The 24,863-nt window shown below is 35.3% G+C and overlaps 1 protein-coding gene across 8 annotated transcripts in view; it reads left to right on the top strand.

Moving 5' to 3' along the window:
• The window catches only part of OSBPL8 (oxysterol binding protein like 8), a 155,680-nt gene that overhangs the window by 30,734 nt on the left and 100,083 nt on the right, over positions 1-24,863 (top strand). For 2 of the 8 annotated variants that reach the window (XM_044228464.1, XM_044228465.1), the window contains exon 2: positions 15,729-15,837. In XM_044228464.1, coding sequence (XP_044084399.1) covers positions 15,796-15,837 — 42 coding nt within the window. In that variant the 5' untranslated portion in view covers positions 15,729-15,795. Of the gene's footprint in view, positions 1-15,728; positions 15,838-16,369; positions 16,432-24,863 lie in introns of those variants that run through there. The other 6 variants (XM_044228470.1, XM_044228468.1, XM_044228472.1 and 3 more) reach the window with 6 other exon arrangements.

A 24,863-nucleotide genomic window follows, 5' to 3' on the forward strand; every position in this document is an offset into this window, starting at 1 on the left:
TTTCTGCTTTTCTTATTATTGATTTCTAGTTCCAAATCTTTGTGGTTTGAAGAGATCCTAGCATGATTTCAGTCTCTTAAAATTTGCTGAGATTTGTTTTGTAACCTAACATATGATTTATCCTGGAGAATGTTGCACGTGCACTTGAGAAAAATGTGTATTCTGCTGCTGTTGCGTGTAATGTTCTGTATATGTCTGTTAGGTACATTTGATCTAAGGTATAGTTCAAGTCCAGTGTTTCCTTATTGATTTTCTGTCTGGAAGGTTTGTCCATTTTTGAAAGTGGGGTATTGAAGTCCCGCCCTCTTATTATATTGCTCTCTGTCTTCAAATCTATTAGTATAATTTGCTTAATATATTTAGTTGCTTCAATGTTGGGTGCATATATATTTACAATTGTTATACCCTCATGATGAATTGACCCCTTTTTCATTATATAATGACCTTTTTTGTCTTGTTTCAATTTTTGACTTCAAGTCTATTTTCTCTGATATAATTATAGTTACCTCTGCTCTCTTTTGGTTTCTATTTGCATGAAATGTTTTTTCACCTCTTCTCTTTGAGCCTATATGTGTCCTTGAAGCTGAAGTGAGTCTCTTGTAGGCAACATATAGTTGGGTCTTTTTTTTTTTTTTTTTTTTAAATCAATTCAGCTACTCTGTGCCTTCTCATTGGAGTGTTTAATCTATTAACATTTAAGGTAATTATTGATAAGTAAGGACTTATTATTTCTATCTTGCTAATTGTTTTCTGGCCATATTATAGTTTCTTTGTGCCTTTCTTCCTCTCTTATTCTCCATCTTTATAAAGTGATGGTTTTCTATATTGGTACACTTTGATTACCGTCTCTTTATTTTGTGTGTGTCTTCTTTAAGTTTTTGTTTTTTGGTTGCCCTGAGGCTTACTTGAAACATCTTATAGATATAACAATCTATTTTAAGCTGATATCAACTTAACTTTGGTCTCAAAAAAACAAAACAAAACAAAACCAACAAACAGAAAACTGCTCTTTCGTTCCCCTCCCTCACATTTTGTGTTTTTGATGTCACATTTTAATCTTTTTATATTGTGTATCAATTTACAAATTATTATAGCTATAACTATTTTTGTCCTTCAACCTTTATACTAGAGTTAACACACCACCATATTACAGTATTAGAGTATTCGAAATTAGACTACTTACTTGCCTTTACTAATGGCTATTTATTTTCCTAAGTTTCCATGTTACTGATTGATGTCCTTTAGCTTCAGCTTGAAGAGGTCCTTTCAATATTTCTTGTAAGGGAGGTCTAGTGGTAAAGAACTCCCTCAAGTTTTGTTTAGGAAGGTCTTTATCTTGCTTTCATTACTGAAGGACAATCATGCTGGGTAAAACATTCTTGGTTGACAATTTCTTTCTTTCCATACTTTGACTATATCACTCTTTTCACTCCTGGCCTGCAAGGCCTGTGTTGAGAAATCCACTGATAGACATGGGGGTTCCCTTATATGCAAGAATTTTTTTTTCTTCTTGCTGCTTTTAAAATCCTCTTTGCTTTTGGGCCATTTTATTATAATGTGTTTGGAGAAGATTGTTTGGATTGAAAATGTGGTGACCTATTAGCTTCATGAACTGGGATGTCCAGACAAATCTCCCAAGTTTGCCTTTTCAGCTGTTATTTCTTTAAATGTGTTTTCTACATTTGTATACCTTAATGTATATCTTGCTTCTCTTATTGGTATCTTATAAGACCCATAGAGACCCATAGACATCTGCATACCTTTTCTTTTTTCTCTTTCTTTCTTTCTTGCCTTTCTGGATGATTTCAAAAGATCTGTCTTCAAGCCCCCTAATTATTTCTTTTGTTCTTTGACCTGCTGTTGAAGCTTTCTGTTGAATTCTTCAGTTTAGTTATTGTATTCTTCAGTTCCAAAATTTAATTGTTCTTTTTTGTTTTCTCTCTCTTTGCTGAACTGTTTATCTTCTTGTATGATTTTCTTGATACTGTTAAATTGTTTTTCTGTGTTCTTTTGTAGCTCTCTAAGCATCTTCAGAATGATTATTTTGAATTCTTTGTTGGGCCATTCCTGGATCTCCCATTTCTTTAGAGCCAGTTTGTTTCTGGAGGTTTACCATATTGCTTTGGTTTAGCTATGTTTTCTTGATATTTTATAGTCTTGTATCTTTGTGTCTATGTATTTGAAGAATCAGTCACCCCTTCCTGACCTTATAGACTGATTTCAGTAAGAGAAGACTTTCATCGACAGGCGGGGCATGCTAGATCATGCTGTGTCACTGAGTCTCATAGTATTAGGATATCAAGTGCAGGGGCATGTGGCAGCACTGGGTTTTCAGTGGCCATTGTGGCCCATTGGCTAAAGCCATTGGGGTCCATAGCATCAACAAATGTGTGTTTTTTGGCTAGTGTTGTGGGAGTTCTGCAGAGTCATTGAGGATTGTTGTGGTCCTCAGTAGTAGCTCCAGATTCAGCACCTAGGGTCCAGGGCAAGCAGTGGTAGTGTCTGGAACTTGTGGTAGTCACACACTCAGCTATAAGGACTAGCTAGGGGTGCAGCTAGTGGCAGGTGTGGTCACAGACATGTAATGATAGGGCTCAGGGCAGGTAGATAGCTGCAGGGGCCTTGGCTCTAGGTGTGCACCACATGCTTGCTGTGTCTTGCTATGGGTGCATGGCAGTAGAGGACAGTGATGGAGTTGGGCCAGGATGTGCAGGTGCACAGCTCAAGGGGCTAGCTGTAAGTGATTCAGTGGTACTGCTCAGTGACAGAAGACAGGGCCTGATCTGGACCCACAAGAAGCTATGATGTCCCTGGCTGTTGATGTGCTCTTCCTTGGTTGCAGTCTCCAAAATGTGTATGTATGTGCATGTGATAGTGGAAGGTGGTACCAGATGTCAGGCCAGTAGTGTTGCAAGTACACTGGAGGATCTCCTCTGAGCACATGCCTATCAAGTAGAAGTCAGCTGTGAGAATCTAGGCTGGTGTCTTGAACTCAGCAACCACAGATGCCTGGACTGGCTGCTGGTGTGATTCCCAGGCTCTGGAGGGGGCAGATGAGAGGAAGGAATGTATTTGTATGTGGAGGATCAGGCAGCTAGAGTCTGTGAACTCAAATACCTGTGGGGCAAAAGCTAGTGAAATCTGTCTCTGTGCTGGCTGTTGGTCTGGTCTGGTCTGGTTTGGTCTTATCTTCTTTCTTTTATTGTTTTAAGTAGGCCCTATACTTAATATGGAGCCCAGTGAGGGGCTTGAACTCATGACCCTGACATAAAGACCTGAGCCGGGATCAAAGGTCTGATACAACCAGTTGAGCCACCCAGTACTGTGTAGTGTGGGTCTCAATCCCAGGACCCTGAGCTCATGACCTGAGGGTGAAGGCAGACGTTTAACCGACTAACCATTCAGATACCCAATAAGTTGGATTTTTCTAGGATTTCTTTTTCTTACAAATTTTCAAATTTATTGGTATAGTTATTTATAATTTTCTTTCAGGATATCTTTAATGTTTGGAGGATTTGTTATGATTTCTCCTTTATCAGTCATAATATTGGTTTTTTTTTTAAGATTTTATTTATTCATTTGATAGAGAGAGATCACAAGTAGGCAGAGAGGCAGGCAGAGAGAGAGGAAGGGAAGCAGGCCCCCTGCCAAGCAGAGAGCCCAATGTGGGACTTGATCCCAGGACCCTGAGATCACGACCCGAGCCGAAGGCAGTGGCTTAACCCACTGAGCCACCCAGGCGCCCCAATATTGGTTATTTTTGTGGTCTCTTTTTTTCCCCCCTTGCTTTTTACCTAGACTTCATCAAATTGAATCTTTTTAAAGAACTAACTTTTGACCTTGTAGATTTTTCTCTCTGTATTTTAGTTTTCTCTCTTGTATTTCTGCTCTTTGTTATTTCCTTCCTTCTAGTTTTTAGGTTTAATTTGCCCCTCTTTCAAATTAAAAAAAATTTTTTTTAAATTTATTTGAGAGAGAGAAGAGCATGAGAGAGGGGAGGATCAGAGGGAGAGGCAGACTCCCCACTGAGCAGGGAACCTGATGTGGGACTCGATCCTGGGACTCTAGGATCATGACCTGAGCCCTAGGCAGTGGCTTAACCAACTGAGCCACCCAGGCATCCCTCAGATTTTTTGAAATGGTTGTTCAGCTCTTTGATTTTCAAACTACGTTTTATAGATAAAATTTTCTCTATAAAGTAGTCCTATCTTGGCCATAGAGAGTCCTTTTGCATTGGCTCCTGAGTCTTCATTATATAATTCCTTGCATTTTGCTTGGATATGCAAGATACTGGAATGTAAGACACTCTAGGCATACCTTGTACATTTGTTTTCTTAGACCTAGAATATGCCATTTCTCAAAGAAGCCCTGATACCTTTTAATGAGAAATGATGGAGATCACAGACTGGATGCTGGGTCTGGTTGCTACTAGGTTGGTTATTGTTCTCTATGTGCTGTTTTGCTATTTCCTTTTAAACCCATAAACTCTATATTTCACTTCGGAATGATTTTTGTCTTGAAGTATTAACAGGGAAGTATGAATGTATAGTAAGAGGGTTCTTACATAGTTCTTTGCAGATTGGCTTGATACTTTTAAGGAAATGTATTACCTTGAGCTATATTCTATCATTCATACTTTCTTCTCTGTATCCAACTCTGCAAAATGTCCAGTGAATTAGATATATATCTATTCTATATAATATATGTTTATATTATATATTATATATATTTATATTATTTATAAATATATTTATAAATATATATATTTATATTATATAGAATAGATACATAAAATAGAATCTTGCTGTGCCAAAATTTATTTTTAAATTATGAAGTTACCTTTCTAATCTGTTCCTTTTCCACATGTATTTTTTAGAAAAATTGTACTCTATAGTAATTTATTTGAGATTACTTCATTATTTCATATTATTTTATTTTATATTTTGTAGAATTAGGTATTTATTGGGAGATAAGGTTAACTAGTTTTGTTACTAGGTCTAAAACCAGATAGATGAATCTCAAAAAAATGTAAACCAAAGTTCAAAATAGACTGCAAAAGTTAAGAAAGCCATTAGATTATAACGATTTATAAAAGATTCTACATTAATTAATCCTAGTTAGATTTATTTATATATTCTACTTCTGGTAGTTAATTTGTTTTATTTAATATAAAAAGGCTTTGCGAAGTTCTTTTTTTGTATGTTGTTACTCTACTACCTCCAGAAGGCTGAGTTTAATATCCTTATGTGCTATGTAGGTAACATCATACATGTAGCTTTGTCATAAGGCTCACTCCATTGTAGTATACTAGTCAGTTTATTTTGCCTTTTTTTGGCTAGGACAGGAATGATATTGATTGTTCCATATATGTCCAGAATCTACATCAGTGTCTCCTACGTAACAAGAAGTAAATAAATATTTGATGAATGTGTTTTGAGCCCTTTTAGGACATATAATTGATGGTGAAGCAATATAGGTATAAAGGCTTATTTTAAGCCTTAAAAGTTATGAGTTATGTATATTAATGGTTAATCTAAAGAAAATGGGAAATGGAATTTGTTTTGTATCTTACCAGAAATTTAGTAGTAGTGATTTTCTGTTTTTCATTGAACTTAGTCTAACACCGTTGGTTTTCCTCGGGGCAAATTGCTGATGATATTATTTTGGCTGCATTCTACATATTGTGTATTTTATTATCATCATTGTTGTTGATACTATTTTTAGAATGAAAGGAATTTTAACACAATTCATAGGTGCCAAAATATTATTATACTCTAAGAAACATATGTACTGCACTATTTTGCAATAATTTAGATGAAAGCCATTTGGATAGATGATTGCTTTATTCCAGCAATCCATTTATATAATTTATTTTGTCAAAGTGCTTGTGATTATGATGTTGGTGCTGCTGGCTTGCTCTTTGGGAACTGTCACATTCGTGTGATGAATTTCTCATACTAGGCTTTCCTTAAGGATTTGACTTAGTGTAAATACTGTATATTAGGTCAGACTAGCTAAACAAAATTGTTTTTATTTGCAACCTTTTTTTTTTTTTCTCAAACTGGCAGTGAGAGAGATTAGGATTATTGAATCTAATACTCTTCTAGTATGTTTTACTTTAGAAGTATGATGTATTCATTGATAAGCATTCTTGCTTTTGAGAATATTGGTTATTGTTACATAATTTAACAAAACAGAATAAATAACTTCTGAGGTATCCTGCGAGATAGGAGGAAATACTAATCATATACAACTTGTTGATGCCTTCAGATGGAGCCATCATTCATTATAGCATCATAAATTTGTTAAGATTAAGAAGGGCACTTGGGTGACTCAGTGGGTTAAGTGTCTGCCTTTGGCTCACGTTATGATCCCAGGGGATCGAACTCCTGGAGTGGACGCCCAGCTCAGTGGGGAATATGCTTGTCCCTCTCCCTCTGCCCCTCCCCCTGCTTGTGGTCTTCGTCTCTCTCGAATAAATAAATAAAATATATTTTTTTAAAGATTAAGTGACATGTGTTAAAGATGTTAGCATTGCTTAGGAGTTGCTCCTTCCTTTTCTCTGTTACTGAAATAGCAATTTAAGCCCCCAGTAAAGAACTATTATAAAAATTACTTTTTCTAGGAACTTTTTAAGTGTAGACAATGAGGCACCAATTCCCCAAACAATGGCTAGAATACTGATAACAAAAGGAACAAAAGAGGGAACAAAGTCTTCTTTAAAATTTGCCTTTGACTAGTAATTATGTTTAAATTTGGATGCAGCCTAGCTTTAGCCCTGCAATTTGGAGAAAGGAATCTTCAGGATTATGACACATTGTACTCTTTTACAAACATTTTATTATACTTTCTTCTTGATTGTATGTAACATATACTGTTAAAAAATTTTTTTAAATGGCAGAAAAGATTTCTTCACAAGCCTAGTCCCTATTGCCATTAGGTTTGTGTTTAGTTACCATTTAAACTTTTAGGAAATAAACTTTTTAATTCTCAGATTATCATTTTGATGAGGGAGCAGAAGGCAGGCCAAGGACAAAGCACTAGCTGACACCCCACAACCTACCCACCCAACCCCACTCCTGTGTGGAATACATACATGTGACATTCTTGGAAGAAAACTTCCAACTTTATTAATGGTAATGCTTTGTTATAGGGAAAAACAACCTTAGTTTCACAATAGCCAGGCCTTCAGTATCCTGAGAGTCTTCTTTAGCATATCAACGTCCTTTTGGGCAGCTCCCTTTTTTCCTTACCTCCCCCCAGCACCCAAATATATAATCAGCCATTCCTCAGAACCCCAGTGCAGCTGCGCTTTCTGCCCACCAATCTCCAAGCTTTAATAAAATCAACTTTTTGTGCCAAAGACGTCTGAAGAATTCTTTTTTGTCTGTAGTCTTTAAAAGATCTCACTAATGTTGTGAAACTACATCAATATAAACATCTTTTGACTTTCACCTCTGAAAGATGGGGAAATTATTATGCTTATACTTTAAGCCTCCAGTCAATCACCCTCTCCCTCTAGGATTTTCTGTTTCATATGTTGCAGTCTTTGGCTTCAAGGAAAGTACTAAAAACTTATTTCTTGACATATTAGCAATGTCTCTTATTTCAACTTCTTATTATCAAAGGTAAAGAATTTAGGGCACCTATCCTTAATTTTATCTTTCTTTTCCACTTCTGGCTTCCTCTTTTAAATCAGTCATGTTATGATTTGACTTTTGTATGTGTGTGTATCTTCTTTGCCTTTTATATTGGTTAATTCAGTTTTTACATAATGTAATTGATGTACATGTTGGGGTTTGACAGTGAACAGTCAAGAAAGAATTCTTGAGATGTCTTAGGTGCAAAAAGGGTGGTTTTATTAAAGCATGGGGATAGGACCGGAGGACAGAAAGAGCAGCACTAGGATTGTGAGGATTGCTAATTGTATACTTTCAAATTGAGAGGGGGTTAGGGATAGTGTAAGTTTCTCAGAAATTTGGAAGCCCCTCAGGACCTTGAGGGGCTACTTTTATTTATTTATTTATTTTTTAAGGAAAAGGTCATTTACTACTGGCTAGTAAAACCTTCATCATGAGATCCCTTCAGATGTATATCAGTGGGCCATAAGTTTGGAGGATAATTGCTAACTTATATCTTGGTGGGGGGGTAGTTGGGAGAGATAATGGAATTTTCCAAAGAGATTTTTTTTTTTAAAACCAGGATTGTGGAGGTTGAGCTACTGTATAGCCATGGTTGCCTTTTGCCTTGGGCAAAGTGTTAACATGGAAGCACCTAACCTTCTTGAGAAAGGTCACTCTGCCTATCTCAAGAAATTGTCTATGGCTATTAAGTTTTAAGGAAGTTTAATTTTTTTCTTTTGCCTTTGTTCTCCACATTAGTAATTACATGGAGTAGTTTTTCCAAGTTGAAAAGCAAAAATTGGGATTCATTCATTCTATAAATAGTGATCCTTTAATATTCAAGTACCTCAGGGATCTGAACTTGATCCTTTTTTCTGTCTGCACAGATAACCCAGGGACTCTCATCCAGTTTCATCTTTTAAATTTTTAAATGTGCAAGGGGGGGTGGGAGTAAAAATGATATGCTTTACCATGGGATCAAACTTAAGTTGTTATCAACTTAAAATACACTGCTATAGTTAGAAATTGTTATATGTAAGCCTCATTACAACCACAAAATAAAAACCTATGGTAAAACACAGAAGATGAAGCAAAAAGAATGTAAGTGTACCATTAAAGTCCCCAAACCACAAAGGAAGAAAGTAAGAGGAGAGATGAAAAGAGGAATTATGAAAATATCCAGAAAACAGTTAACAAAATGGCAATAAGTACACACTTACAAATAAATAAATATTTATTTATTATTTCTTTATTTTAAAAAAGTTTGTTTTAAATAAGGAAACTTAATTTGCAGACAAATCTTTTTTTCTTTTTTAAAAGATTTTATTTATTTATTTGACAGAGAGAAATCACAAGTAGGACAAGTAGGCAGAGAGGCAGACAGAGAGAAAGGAAGGAAAGCAGGCCCCCTGCTGAGCAGAGAGCCTGATGTGGGACTCGGTCCCAGGACCCTGAGATCATGACCTGAGCCGAAGGCAGCGGCTTAACCCACTGAGCCACCCAGGCGCCCCTTAAAAAAGATTTTTATTTATTTATTTGACAGAGATCACAGGTCAGCAGAGAGGCAGGCAGAGAGAGGAGGATACAGGCTTCCCGCTGAGCAGGGGCACCTGAGTGGCTCAGTGGGTTAAGCCGCTGCCTTCGGCTGAGGTCATGATCTCTGGGTCCTGGGATCAAGCCCCACATCAGCTCTCTGCTCAGCGGGAAGCCTGTATCCTCCTCTCTCTCTCTCTCTCTCTCTCTCTGCCTGCCTCTCTGTCTACTTGTGATATCTCTCTCTCTCTCTCTCTCTCTGTCAAATAAATAAATAAATCTCTTTTAAAAAATAAATAAATTGTTTTAAATCTGATTGGACTAAATTCTCCAATCAACGATTGGAGAGTGGCTGAGTAGATAAAACAACAATAACAACAGCAAAAAAAAGAAACACAAGACTCATCTGTATGCTGCCTGAAGAGATTTACTTTAGATGTTAGGACACACAGAAGTCTGAAAAGGGAGGGATGGAAAAAGATATTCCATGCAAATGGAAACTTAAAGAAAGCTGGAGTAGCTGTAGTTATATCAAACAAAATACACTTTAAAACTGTAATAAGACAAAGATGGGCATCATATAATGATAAAGGGATCAATCCAAAAGGAGTATTAACATTTGTAAATATTTATACACCAACATTGGAGCATTACATACATAAAGCAAGTATTTACAAGACCTAAAGAGAAGTAGATAGCAATACAGTAATAATAAGGGATGTTAATACCCCAGCATCACTGGATAGATGATCCAGACAGAAAAGCAATAGGAAAAAACTGCCCTTAAATAACATGTTAGACCAGATGGAATTAACAAACATAATCAGAAAATTACATCTAAAAGTAACAGAATGCACATTCTTCTCAAGTACACATGGAACATTCTCTAGAATAGGTTGTGTGTTAAGCTACAAGTCTTTATTTTTTAAAAAATTTTTATTATTATGTTCAATTAATCAGCATATACTATATCATTAGCAAAACAAGTCTTAATCTATTAAAGAGTATTGAAAGCATATCAAGCATCATTTTTACCACAATGGTTGAAAACTAGAAATGAATTACTTGAAGAAAACTGGAAAATTTACAGATATGTGGAGATTAAACAACATGCTTCTGAACAACCATATGAGTCAAGAAGAAATAAAAAATACCTCAAAACAAACAAAAATGGGAATATATCAGAATTTGTGGGATATATCAAAAGCCAGCCTGAGAGAGAAGTTTACAGTGATAAATGCTATAGCTCAAGAAACAAGAAAAATCTCATAACCTAACTTTACAGCTTGGGGAAATATTAAAAGAACAAACTAAGCCCAAAGTTAGAAGGAAGGAAATAACAAAGATTAGAGCAGAAATAATGAAATAGAGACTAAAATGGCAGTAGAAAATATCAATGAACTAAGAGCTGATTCTTTGAAAAGATAAACAAAATTGGCAAGCTTTTAGCTAAAACTCACTAAGGGAATAAGAGGACTCATAAATAAATATAATAAAAAAATGAAAGAGGAAATACTACAGCTGATACCAGAGAAATACAAAGGATCACCAGAAACTACTATGAAAAATTATAATTATATGCCAACAAATTGGACAATCTAGAAGAAATGGGCAAATTTCTAGAAATATGCAAGCTATTCAGACTAAATCATGATGAAATAGAAAATTTGAACAGATCAATTACTAGTAAGGAGATTGAATAAGCAATTTAAAAACTTATTTCAAGTGAGAATCCGAGATCATGTAACTTTACTTGTATATCCTACCAAACATTCCAAACAAACCAAACAAAGAAGAATTAATATCAATCCTTCTTAAACTCTTCCAAAGTATAAAAGAGGAGAAAACTCTTCCAGATTCATTTGACAAGGTCAGCATTTCCCTGATACCAAACCAGACAAGGATGTCACAAGAAAAAATTACAGGTTAATATTCCCGAGGAGCATAGATGCAAAAATCCTGAAAAAAAAATAGCAAACTTAATTAAACAATGCATCAAAGAGATCATACACCATGATCAAGTGAGTTTATGCGGGGGGTGAGAGGATGGTTCAACATCCACAAATCAGTCAATGTGGTATACCATATTAATAAACTACAGTATAAAAATCATCCGATTATATCCATAGATGCAGAAAAAGCATTTGACAAAGTTCAACATCTGTTTCATCTCAACAATGCAGGTAAGACGGAATGTACTTCAGTATAGTAAAAGCCACATATGACAAGCCCACAGCGAACATCATATTTAGTGGTAAAAAAACTGAAAGCTTTCCCGCTGAGGTCAGGTACAAGACAAGGATTCCCACTCTTGCCTTTTTATTCTGTATAGTTTGGGAAGATTCAGCTAATTGAAAATTTTATTGGGAGGAAGTCTTCATTTCCAGACAATGATGATTAAGGAAGGCATAGCATTTAATCATAAATTGGGATAAGTCAGGAAAACATTCAGTCACCAAAAGCTACACATAAAACAGACACATACATGCACATCTGTGCTTCATATTAACCTCAGTGTAGAACCAACATAATACATGTAGGCATGAAAGCAGGGGGAAGAAATAGGGGAAATAAATGTGTGAACATTTATGAAATTTTCCAATAGAGATAAAAGAGAAATAGGAGGGTAATTTTCAGGAAAGTAGAACTGAGAAAGGACTTTTTAACAATCAGGGAGATTTGAGCATTATGGACAAGTAGAAGAACTGACAAGACAAATTCTTAAAGTAGAGTTCTGTACTGTCATTAGGTATTAGAAGAAAGTAGCTTGAAAATACGGGTAGGGGGGCGCCTGGGTGGCTCAGTGGGTTAAGCCGTTGCCTTCGGCTCAGGTCATGATCTCAGGGTTCTGGGATCAAGTCCCGCATCGGGCTCTCTGCTCAGCAGGGAGCCTGCTTCCCTCTCTCTCTCTCTGCCTGCCTCTCTGTCTACTTGTAATCTCTCTCTGTCAAATAAATAAATAAAATCTTTAAAAAAAAAAGAAAATACAGGTAGGAAGCTTAATCACAGGAAAGATGGTGGCTGATAGAGAAGAAATTCAAACTGGGAGCTTTAAAAATTGCTCTTTTTAAAAAGTAGTTGTTTATGTTATTGAACGTTTCTTTGTTTTAGAAAAGATTCTGTATAGGTAACTTTAAACTTCAGTCAGAACTTAAGGATTTACAGAACTTAGGCAGTTGGCAAAAAGCAGAAGCAGCGAAGTACGGGTGCAGATAATGGTATGAGAGGTGGGTGCAAACTGGAGAATGTTTCCCCTTGTAAAGTGGATGGCTGCTGCTTAGCTCTAATCAGTTATTGCTCAGTCTTCCAGTATTTTAGGACAAGTTATAAATCTACATTGTTATATGTATAAGTTTTACTCTTAAAATATTGCTTGAAAAGAACCAAAGTCACAGCCATTTGCCTTACATTTTGTGACCTGTTTTACACACTGAATTCCTTGTCATGTATGGTTTCATTACTATTTTGTTTACATAAAACTTTTGAGAGCTGCTTATTGCTAAAGTATAAATATAAGCATTATGGAACCAAGTCTCCTCTTACAAAATTATTGCAAAGCCAAATACTGGTTTAAAAAATCATTTGAGAAATATATTTATGCTATTCACAGGCTAACAAACATTTGTCACATGCCTACTACTAAGAATAACATTCATGTCTTTAAAAATTAAATGTATTCAAACACTTCTCATTTTGCTATCTTAGATTCAGTGTGCTATATTATATCCAACTGCTTGCTTAACATGCCCACTTGAATATCAAGTAGACATCTCAAACTTAACATATCCCAAACTAAATATGTTTACCCCGACCAAGTACCTCCCTCATCATTCCCTATCTCATCTGATGGCCATCTTTTCAGTCATTCAGGCCAAAAATCTTTGTGATTCCTTTCTCTTTCCCACTTCATAGACAATCCTTCAGGAAATCCTGTTGTTTCTACTATCTAAATATATATAGAATTCTACTACTTCTGAGTATCTTTATGGCTGTCATTAAATCTAGTATCATTGTTTCTCTCCGGGATTATTGCAATAGCTTCTTAACTGAATTCCCAATTCCTATCCTTCCCCCACTACAACAGTTATTGTCAACACAGAGAGAAACTTTAAAAATGTAAATCAAATTATATTCCTTCCTCTGAACCCTCCAGTGATTTCTCATATTACTTAGAATTAAAGGCTAAGATCTACAGTGACCCACTGGACCTACTGGATCTACTACTTTTGTTCCCTTACTTAAGTGATCAGATCTTTTCCTACTCTTTCATCCCTTTGCTCATGTTGTTCTAGGCACATTGCTTTATTGCTAATCCTTAAACTTCCAAGTTAGGCTCTTACGGCTTTTGCACTGGGTATTCCCTCTGACCTGAATATGCTTTTTCAGATATCTGTAGGGCTAATTTCCTCCCTACTTCAAATGTTTGATCAGATGTCATCTTTTCAGTGAGACCTATCATGAACGTGCTATATAAAATTGTAACCCTTTCCTCCCTGGTTTTTCTTAGTCTGCCTTATTTTTTTCTCATAACATCATGCCCTAACATAAAACCTTTTTTAAAAAATTTTTACTTAGTTAACATACAGTGCAATATTGGTTTCTAACATATGACTTTTAATTTATTGTATTTATTGTTTGTCTCTTCCTAGAATATAAGCTCCATGAGATTAGGGCTGTTTGTTTTGTTTATTGATGTATTTTATTATTTGAAAGATCCAGTTGGTTTTATTAAGTGATTAATGAATCAGGCAGCACCCCATCTAGCAAGTAGAGGGGAACTCCTTCACTTACATATTTTAAGTGCCTAATATGATGTCTAGGAATAAATAAACCCTTAAAATGGAATGGATAAGATGAAAAAAATTGGTAAAATACTTTTGAAGTTGAAACTTCCTGTGGGTGTTTTATTTTTTTTTTTATTTTTATTTTTTTTTTAAAGATTTTATTTATTTATTTGACAGAGAGAAATCACAAGTAGATGGAGAGGCAGGCAGAGAGAGAGAGAGGGAAGCAGGCTCCCTGCCGAGCAGAGAGCCCGATGCGGGACTCGATCCCAGGACCCCGAGATCATGACCTGAGCCGAAGGCAGCGGCTTAACCCACTGAGCCACCCAGGCGCCCCCTGTGGGTGTTTTATTATTTTGTTTTTAGTTTTGCCAATTTCTAGAATAATGCCTGTCAGTATTCAAGTAAGAATTTTAGTGTGCATCTCAGACATAAGTAATTTTTATATGATCTGTTTTGGATCATTATTCATACAGGTAGTTGAGGTGACATTCAGTGCAACAAGTGTTTATTAAATGTCTACCATGGACTAGCACTGGGAAGACAGATCAGTAGAATGCAGTCTTTGTCCCTGAAGAGAATTAGATCATGAGAACAAATAAGTACAAGGCATTGTAATATATAAAGTAAGGAAGGATACCTAAGGTTTATAAATTTAAAGTCCACTTAGCTTGGGCTGATTGTATTGGTTATATCAAAGAAAGCAAATGATAGCCCTCCAAAGCCCAATTAAAAAGTATTATCCCCACTGTTTATACTTCATTGTAGCCTTTTATATTTGCAGAAAGAAGAAAATGTTTTTCAGATTTAAAAAAAGGACCAGAATTTTGCTGACTTACTGATTTGGGTTTTGTTAGCACTTTTAAGGAAGGATTATTAGAGAGGTTATTAGAGACCTTTAAATATATATAGTTATTGTAAGAGTTCAGTTTGAAGGTTTCTTAAAAAAAAAGTTCAGAAGAAAAAGACTTGTTATAAAGACATGCTTCTAAGACTTTCAAAATAAAAATGTAAAAGTGATACATAATCATTGTAAAAATGGGAAGACACAGAAACACGAAGAGTATTTTATATATAATGTTCTATAATTTGCCATTTCCACCTAATTGGCCCTCATTCTAGTTTATATATAAAGCAAATACGTAAGAGTATGTAAAGACCTACCTGATTTTTAGAAGTTGCTACATGATACTCCATTTTATGTCTATAGTATAATTTAAGCAAACTCCTAATGATTGACATTAAAGTTCGAGTTTTCTCATAATTTCTATTACTTTGTTGGATGTGTTTGTATATCTTTGTGCATTTGTATAAACAAATACGGCATAATTATTAGCCTCAAAATTACTGGATTAAAGTATACATATTTTTAAATTGCCCTACCAAAAATTGTTAGAATTTATATTCTTCTCCCAAAGTATGTGAGAATACTTTGTCCTACATTCTTGCCAGTGTTGGCAATATTAGCATATTTGCCAGTGTAATCATGAGAAAAAAGAACACTTATTTTTTTAATTGTAGGTAGATTTAAACATTTCACTTCGAACAGTCTCATATCTGTAACCTTGTTCTTGCTGTTCATTACTTGGTATATTTTCTTTTCTTCATTTTTTTTTTCTCTGAATCTTTACCATTCTTAAAGGCCCATGTCAAAATCTGTTTTCTCCATGATTGGATTTCCCAGTAACCTCATCCTAAAATGATTTCTTCCTCCTAATATACTTACTGATTTTTCCATTTCTCACAGTTTTATACTAGTCCTAATACATAGGATTTTTTTTTCTTCCAGGATTTTCAAATTTACAGGATGGCTAAATATTAACGGAAAGAGAAGCATATACTTACCTTCTTTCACTATGGATGCAGGTTTGGCAGATGGAGAACCTGATCAAACTTCGGTGAGTGGTTCAAGTGTAGCATAATAAGGTACTATCACCTACAGCTATGAAGTGTTTGATCTAAGCCATCATTTTATCTTAAAAAATGTATTTAAAACAAATCTAAAAAAAATTAAAGTAGTTCTTTAACTCTTGCTGGTATGAAAATGACAGATATTTTAAAGCTTGTTGAAGCAGAACGCAGTCAGTTTTCTGATATTTCCATCCTAACTCCTTCTTTGCTTACTTGTATTAATTTGGTTCCAGCCCTTGGGATGGTAAATTGTTTGGGATAATGCAGAGACAAACTTTTCTATGTTTCATATTGCTATGGAATTATATTGAGATGTTTGTAAATTTTAATTTAGTGAAAGCCCTTTGTTCAGACTCAGATTTAGGGACAGTCTAATGATTGATAGCAAATGCTATTTTGCTTATTTGGGTTAAATTGTTCCCAGCCTTTTTTGAATTTCTGGTTCAGTTTTGTATTAGTTTCTTAAAGGGTCAAAGAAAGTTAAACTTTAAAATAACTTGTTAATAGAAAATAAAATGGGCATGGAAGTAATTTGGTTTACGAAGGTTATTGTCACAGCGATTATGAAAGGAAAACTGATGGTAGGTTATTTTATTTTCACTATGATTTCAACAAAAAGTTAAGATTAAAACCTTGTCTTAGAACATGTATACTTTGCCATAAATATCTTATTTAAGGTTAGTGGACTTAACTATTTTAGCTGAAATATTTTAAATCTCATTGATAATAAAAATGCCAATAACAACAACAGTTGCTATTCTCTAAGTGTGTGCTTTGTCAGACTGCCCTCACGACTGCCATTAAAGGTAGGTATTGTTTATTCTCACTTTTAAAGATAGAGAAAATGGTTCTGAGCTGAAGGTTAATTATCTAAGAGCTCGCACAGCTTAAGGGTGTTTCAGTACTTTGCCACTAATGTATTGGCTCTGTGCCTGTCTTTCTGAATAGAATTACTTAAAATTTACTGTTATCTTTTTTTTAAAGATTTTATTTATTTTATTTATTTGATAGAGATCACACGTAGGCAGAGGGGCAGGCAGAGAGAGAGAGGGGAAGCAGCCTCCCTAACGAGCAGAGAGCTCGATGTGGGGCTCAATGTGGGGCTCAATCCCAGGACCCTGGTATTATGACCTGAGCCGAAGGCAGAGGCTTTAACCCACTGAGCCACCCAGGTGCCCCTCTTTTAAACTAATATCTAGACAGTATTAAATTCTATACCAGAATATCTGTGATGTATTAATAAAATTTAATTCATTTTTTATTTTAAATCATGCTGATATTTAGAGAGATTGGAGCAAGATATTTAAAAAGCAATGAGAACAGTTTTCTTTTTCTTGTTCATTCAGTTTCTTTTGTGAAATATTGTAGCTTATTATAGAGTAAAAAATTCCAAAAATTTCATTTGCACTACTCAAATATTATGTATTTGAAACTAATCTTGAGATCTACTTTTGAGTTACCTATTTATAAAATATCACCTTTGAACTGCACCGCCTAAGCTGGTTACTGTTTAGATCTAAGAGAAGTGGATAAGTACATGGGCTCTGTAGACATTTAGCTACATATTAAAATCTAAGCTTTGTTGCTTAGTTGTATGACCTGGGTAGTTAATTAAATTCTCTAGACTTGCAGTTTCTTCATCTATTATATAAAGATAATAGTAATATCTACCTTCCAGAATTGTTTTGAGGTTTTGTTTTGTTTTTTAAGATTTTATTGATTTGTCAGAGAGAGAAAGGGAGAGAGAGCACAAGCTGGAGGAGCCACAGGCAGAGGGGGAAGCAGGTTCCCTGCTGAGTAGGAAGCCCAGTGCCAGACCTGATCCCAGGAGCCTGGGATCCTGACCTGAGCCAAAGGCAGATGCTTAACTGATTGAGCCACCCAGGCTTCCCTGTGGTGTTATTTACAGGAAAAATGATTGATGAGGCAGAAAGAGACCAAAATCGTAGGTTTTGAGTGCCATACCTGGGATTTTGAACTTGAATTTGAAAGCCATAGTATATCATTGAATATATTTATGTAGATCAATGAATCTGGAAGCAAAATATTAAATGATTATGAAGAGTAAAAGATATTAAGAGACTATTATAGGAGTCTTGGTGTGAGATTGTTAAAGTTTGGACTCAGTATGACTGTCAGTGTCCATTAATTTAGTATTCTTCTTCCATAGAAGATTACTTTTTCTTTTTTTCTTCTTTTTTTTTTAAAGTAGGCTCCATACCCAGTAGGAGCTTGAACTCACAACCCTGAGATCAAGACCTAAACTGAAGTCAGGAGTTGGACACTTAACCCGTTGAGCCACCCAAGCGACTTTACTTTTTCTTTTAAAAAAATTCTTTTGCCCATTTACTATTCCAGTTGTGTATAGTTCAGTTTTTGTGGTAGTGTTGTCTTAATTAGTAAATATTGAAAAAATACGGATTGAGTCTCTGAACATGGAACCTACTATATTTCAGGACACAAGTATACATTTAATATGTATCTTATGATAGTTTTTAAAAGTCCAGAACTTAGACCACTTTAGCAATTAACCACTAAGAGATGCTTAAAGTATAGGAGTTAAATTTTTATTAATAGATTGAGGTAGACTATGTGAAGCTTTTTTTTTTTTTTTTTTAAGATTTTTTATTTATTTATTTGACAGAGAGAGAGAGAGATCACAAGTAGGCAGAGAGGCAGTCAGAGAGAGAGGGGGGAAGCAGGCTCCCTGCTGAGCAGAGAGCCCGATGCGGGGCTCGATCCCAGAACACTGAGATCATGACCTGAGCTGAAGGCAGCGGCCTAATCCACTGAGCCACCCAGGCGCCCCCCTTTTTTTTTTTTTTTTAATTCAAAACCTGAATAGGTTTTTCACCTTAAGGACAGTCATTGTATTTTTAAAAATATTTTATATATTATTTCTGTTGCTGGAAGAAACCTTCTTTTAGAAGGTCTGTTAGAGGTAAAAATCTTTTATATTATAAATGAATTCTATAACTGACTTCAGAAGAGAACATAGTTTTTAAAATACTCATGAATCTTTTGTATTATAAGACACTCTCAATTGAAGTAATCTTTCTTAAGATTCTGATGTAAATGGGGTACTTTGAATCAAAGAATTTCTGAAATGTAAGGAAATGCAAAGATGATTTAGTTCAGTAATTCTTCGAATGTAGTAAATGAGTGTCTTTCTCATGGACCTAGAGATTATCCAACTTCCTGAAACTTTTATTTTTACATACTTACTAGGTGGTTTTTTTCATGTTTACTGTGATTTGGTGTTCATAAAGTAAAATTGGTATGTTACTAGACTTCACCAAGAGCTTTAAATCCTATTCTAAGAAATGTGGCTACTATATATAATATTTGGCAAGATTGTATAGCTTGTATATTTTGCCATGCCAGTTAATGGAATTGCCCCAGTGTTTGGTAACATCAAGTATTATTTTGAGTGGTCCTAAATTATGTAAATTCTTAGGTTGCAGAGATCTTCTAATGTAAAATAATGAAACAACTAGAAATTTTAGTGACCAATTTGTTACCTACATATTTGTTCTCATATTAAAAGAGTTCTTTCTTTCTAATAGCTACTTCTAACTGTAAGAATTTATATTTTAATCACATTTAAGAGTGGTGCTATCTTTCTTGAACTTTTTATTATGGAAAATTTCAAATATATTTTTAAAAAGATGGACTAGTATAGTGAATCATCATGTGCTTATCACTTGTTCTCAACAATTAACAATTCAGGTCAGTGTTGTATCATCTGTAGTCCCACCTTCCCATCTCATGTTTTTTTGGAGCAAATCCTGGATAAATCATTTTGTTTGTAAGTATTTCTGTAAATATCTCTAAAATATAAAGACTTTTCTTTAAACTTCAACCATAGATATCATTAGTATCCTAAAAACAAGTAATTCTTTAATCAAATAACTAGTCAATGCTTAAGTTTCCCTGATTGTCTCATAAATATTATTTTCTTATAATCTTTATGTTGGCCTTGGTTGATAAGTCATTGAGGCCTTTTTTTAATCTTTTAAGTCTCTCTCGTATCTGTTTTTAATTTTTCCTTTTCAGTTTATTGAAATAAATAAATAAGAGAGTTTGTCCTATAGAATTTCCCACAGTCTGGATGTTCCCCCATGGTGATTATTTAATGAGTTCTTCAGTCACTTAAATTTCTCACAAGTTGGTCAGAGTTAGAGACTTGGTCAGACTTTTTTTTGACAAGTATACTTATTGAGGGTGTTGTGTATTACCACTGGAGGCATATAATATCTGTCTCTCTTCTTGTGATAATAGCAGCCATGGATGATCATTGCCTAGATATGTTAATTCATTGGTGGTATAAATTAACGTCCTAACTGGCTTACACAAATGGGGACTGGAGAGAATAACTGTGACTAGTCCTTACCTTTCACACGAACCAACCCACCTATATTTTATCTTTTAAACCATTAATCATTTTGCCATTTTACAACTTTGTTAAACCTTCTACTAAACGGAGACGGTTTTTAAAAGGATAAAGCAATTTGACAAATATGCTTTATGCTTTATTACCATCTTTAACTTATGAACATTACAAGTTAGTAGTATTTCAGTATTTGTAATATTTGCACTTCCCAAGTGGGAAAATATCACTCAGTTATTTCTTACTGTAAGGGTACTTAGATTCTATCTTATGATAGCTTCATTTATTTGACTTGTTAAATGTTCTTATTAGAAGCTTGAATAGGGGCACCTGGGTGGCTCAGTAGGTTAAGCCGCTGCCTTCGGCTCAGGTCATGATCTCGGGGTCCTGGGATCGAGTCCCGCATCGGGCTCTCTGCTCAGCAGGGAGCCTGCTTCCCTCTCTCTCTCTCTGCCTGCCTCTCCGTCTGCTTGTGATTTCTCTCTGTCAAATAAATAAATAAAGTCGTTAAAAAAAAAAAAAGAAGCTTGAATTATATAACATAAAAAATTTGCAGATATATAATGGGACTCTAATCAACTCTAATGGGAGTTGAAAACAGCTTTTTTTAATTGAGATTTTATTTGAGAGAAAGAACGTGTGAGCCGGGGGAGTAGCCTAGGGAGAGGGAAAAGCAGCAGGGAGCCTGACTTGGGACTCGATGCCAGGACCCTGATATCATGACCTGAGCTGAAGGCAGATGCTTAATTGACTGAGCCACCCAGTTGCACAAGAGTTAGCTTTGAAAAAGAAAAATAACCAGTGATTTACACAGTACATCGGCAGAATTCTAAGCCAGAAATCTTTGGTATTTCCATTATGCTTGGAAAGCTTCTTCAGTAAATGGTATTTGATGTTATTTGCCTCTTTTCTCATTCTCTCATGAGTGTACAGTGCACTATTCCAGAGACTACCTGAGGTGCTGATGTCATCAATCTACTGGCTAATGGAGTGTGTGCTTGTGTATTCTTTTGTTTTCAAGTTTCCTTAGTTTAGTTTTCCTAAGCAATGCTTTTTTATTTAAATAAACTCTATTTTTTAGAATAGTTTTAGGCATAGAAAAAAAATTCTAGAGTTCCCATATACTTTTTACTCAAATTCCCTTACTATTAACACATTTATGGTACATTTGATATAATTAATGAATCTAGGTTGATAACATTATTAACTAAAGTCCATACTCAATTCAGATTTCCTTAGTTTTTACCTGTTGTCCTTTTCTGTTCCAGGATCCTATCTGGAATATCATATTACATTTAGTAGTCATGTTTCCTTAGGGTCCTCTTGACTGTGATTTCCTTGTTTTTGATGGCCTTGATAATTTTGAGAAGTACTGGTTAGATATTATGCACAATGTCCTTCAATTGAGATTTGTCTGTTTTTCTCTGGTCCTTACGGGTTTTGGGGAAGAGACCACAAAAGTAAAATGCCATTTCATCACATCATTGCCAAATGTATATACTGTCAACCTGACTTGTCATTTCTTTTTTTTTTTTTTTAAAGATTTTATTTATTTATTTGTCAGAGAGAGAGGGAGAGAGAGCGAGCACAGGCAGACAGAGTGGCAGGCAGAAGCAGAGGGAGAAGCAGGCTCCCCGCCGAGCAAGGAGCCCGATGTGGGACTCGATCCCAGGACGCTGGGATCATGACCTGAGCCGAAGGCAGCTGCTTAACCAACTGAGCCACCCAGGCGTCCCTGACTTGTCATTTCTGATGTTGATTTTGATTATGTGGCTGAAATAGTGAGTTTCTCATTTTTAATTTATAATAGGGCAAATAGCAGTAGGTATACTCCCCAGTAAAGAACAGTTCTTTGCAGTCTTCAGTAATTTCTGGGACAGTGAAGGGATATGGAGACCCAAAGTTTGAAAATTCCTCAAGCCTTTAGTAATTAACACTTTAAAGAAGAATAACTTATAGCTACCTGATATGAAAAGAGGGATCCAGAAGGTGATGGGAGTGGGGGCAGGGTAGAAAGAAGAAATGACAGGAATGAGGGAGTGATGATCACAATAAAATTTAACTTTTAAAAAATTGTAATATAGTGCTAGCATTATGATCTGTATCTTTCAGGCAGTTTTTGTTTTTGTTTTGTTTCTGTTTTAATTTTGACATTTACAGATACTGGTTGAATGCTTACCTATTTTGTCTTTAAGAGTTTTAATGTTTTGTCTGATTCATCTGCAAATAATGGTTTATTTCTTTCCAGTCCTTATACAGTTAGGACTGTTGTTCTGTGTATGTATGCCTGCAGGTGAAAGTTGATGGAATGGTTATAGCGTTTTATATTTTTTCAGATTAATCTATTTTTTTATAATTTTCAAAATCATTTAAGATTTATTATTTTGTTACTTTTTGGAATACATTGTGCCCTATTTAAGGGGTCTCCTCTTTGGGGAATGTGGCGCTTTTGTTTCTGTTTTTTATCTCTCATGTTTTCCTTCTTTTCTTTTCATTATGTCTTCTTGTTGAATTCCTTCATCACTCTTCCTGCTCACTAATTTATTTATTATATTTGTTTTGCTTGTCAATCCTGCTATATACTTTGTTTCATCATAATATTTTTATACTCATTATTACTAGCTGCTTTTCTGTTAATGTTTGGTTATAATTCATTTTTACAACCTCTCTTATCTTTTTGAGCATATTTATTATCATTATTTTAAGTTTTTGATGGGTTTGGTTCACTAATTAGTTCTCCAGTTGAGACTCTTCAGTTTTTCTTTCATAGCATTTGGACTCCTTAGGATATTAATTATTTTTGTTTATGAGTTTATACTTCCTTGGGAATAATATTCTCTTGGGAATATTCATTGCTTTGTCTGATTGATACTGTCCTAGATAGAAGAGAAAGAGCCTAGGGGCTCTTTCAGCTGATCTAGGGAATATATGTTGTAGAGTAGAAGAATCTCTTAAAATCATTGCTTCATCATTTTCCACTTGCCCTCGCACCAATATATTTCTGTTTCTTAGGGAATTTTTCTGTGTATTTTCTCTGAGCATAGCTCATAGTCGTCACAAGCTGCCTCTCTATTTGTAATCACTTAGCTCATTTGGGGAAAGGAGCAGTGAGCGATAGTGGCCAACCTCCTTTCCTGCAGTACTGCAGCTGGACATATGCACAGTTCTGTTCTGTTCTATTTATTTTTAAATAGTGGAGCCTAGTGTGGGACTTGAACTCACGACTCAGATCAAGACCTGAGCTGAGATGAAGAGTCGGATCCTTAACCTACTGAGCCACCTACGGTTTAAAAACAAAGTGTTTAGAATGGTGTTTAATGTTTCTAGTTGGTATTAAATCATGTTCTACCCTGGTACTGAGGACAGGGTGGGCAGTGATCTGTCCAGTATTCCAAGAAAAAAGGGCACAGAAAGATGACTTCCAACCCTCCCTCCTATCCTCAGGCCTTTTCTCCATCTGTGGTACTATACTCGTTCTAGTCTAAGGTTGCCTGCCATATATCTGTCTTTAAAGATATGTTCAGGGAGAGTATTAGTTATTTAACTAGTAAATAACTCAGTTCCCATTTGGAAAAGAAGCTGGTTACTTTCTTTTTGGCTTTGTGTTCTCTGTATGTAGAATAGCTGTGGTGGTGAGTGAGAGGGGACTAAAAAAATCAAAAGAATAGCAGCATTGTTTTTAACAGTTCATTCCTATTAAGACCTTTGGCTGCTGTGACATGCCCATAGTTTAAAAAACAAAAGTAGAACTATTAAGCACTTAACTTGCAAGTAAATAGGTTATCCAATAGAGAGCTATTTGTTTTGCTGAACTAGACTTGAGGAAAAACAGGTTTCAAATTGTGTTATTTCTTTTAATATCCATAAATAATGCAATCATTCAGTTTTTAAAAGTATGGATTGAAGATTTTTTATGAACATTTTTACTTGGTGTTTCTCCTGTTTTAAGACATGCGGGTGCTTCTGTAAGCAGAATATCATTAAAGCCACTGCTCTACATTTAACCTTTTTTTTTCCTGAAGATTTTATTTATTTGAGAGAGAGAGCAAGTGCACGTGCGAGTGCTTAAGCAGTGGGAAGGGTAGAAGGAGAAACCGACTCCCCAACTGAGCAGGGAGGCCCCATGTAGGGCTCTATGCCAGGACCCCAGGATCATGACCTGAGCAGAAGGCAATCTCTTAACAGACTGAGCCACTCAGGTGGCTTATACATTTAACTCTTACTTGAATTTTTTCCTGTATTTTTTTTAGAAAATAAAATGTATCCTATCAAACCTCAGATTAGAATGTGAAGGATTAGAATTTTAGCATGTTAGAGATACTAATGTACCTGGGTGACTCGGTCAGTTAAGTGTCTGCCTTTGGCTCAGGTCATGAAGCCATCCAGGGTCCTGGGATTGAGTCCTGCCTTGGGCTCCGTCTGCCTCTCCCTCTGCCTCTTCTCTCTGCTTGTGCGTGCTCTCTCAAATATATAAATAAAAAAGTCTCCCCCTACCCCAAGAAAATAAAACTATAAGAAATTAATAGCAACTAACATTTGTTAAATTTCTGTTCTGTGCCAGAAGCTATTGCTAGTGTTTTTCAGGTAAACTTACATAATTTTCTAATAACCTTATGAGATAGC

Source organism: Neovison vison, chromosome 12 (genome assembly GCF_020171115.1).
Source record: "Neovison vison isolate M4711 chromosome 12, ASM_NN_V1, whole genome shotgun sequence".
Classification (NCBI taxonomy): domain Eukaryota; kingdom Metazoa; phylum Chordata; class Mammalia; order Carnivora; family Mustelidae; genus Neogale; species Neogale vison.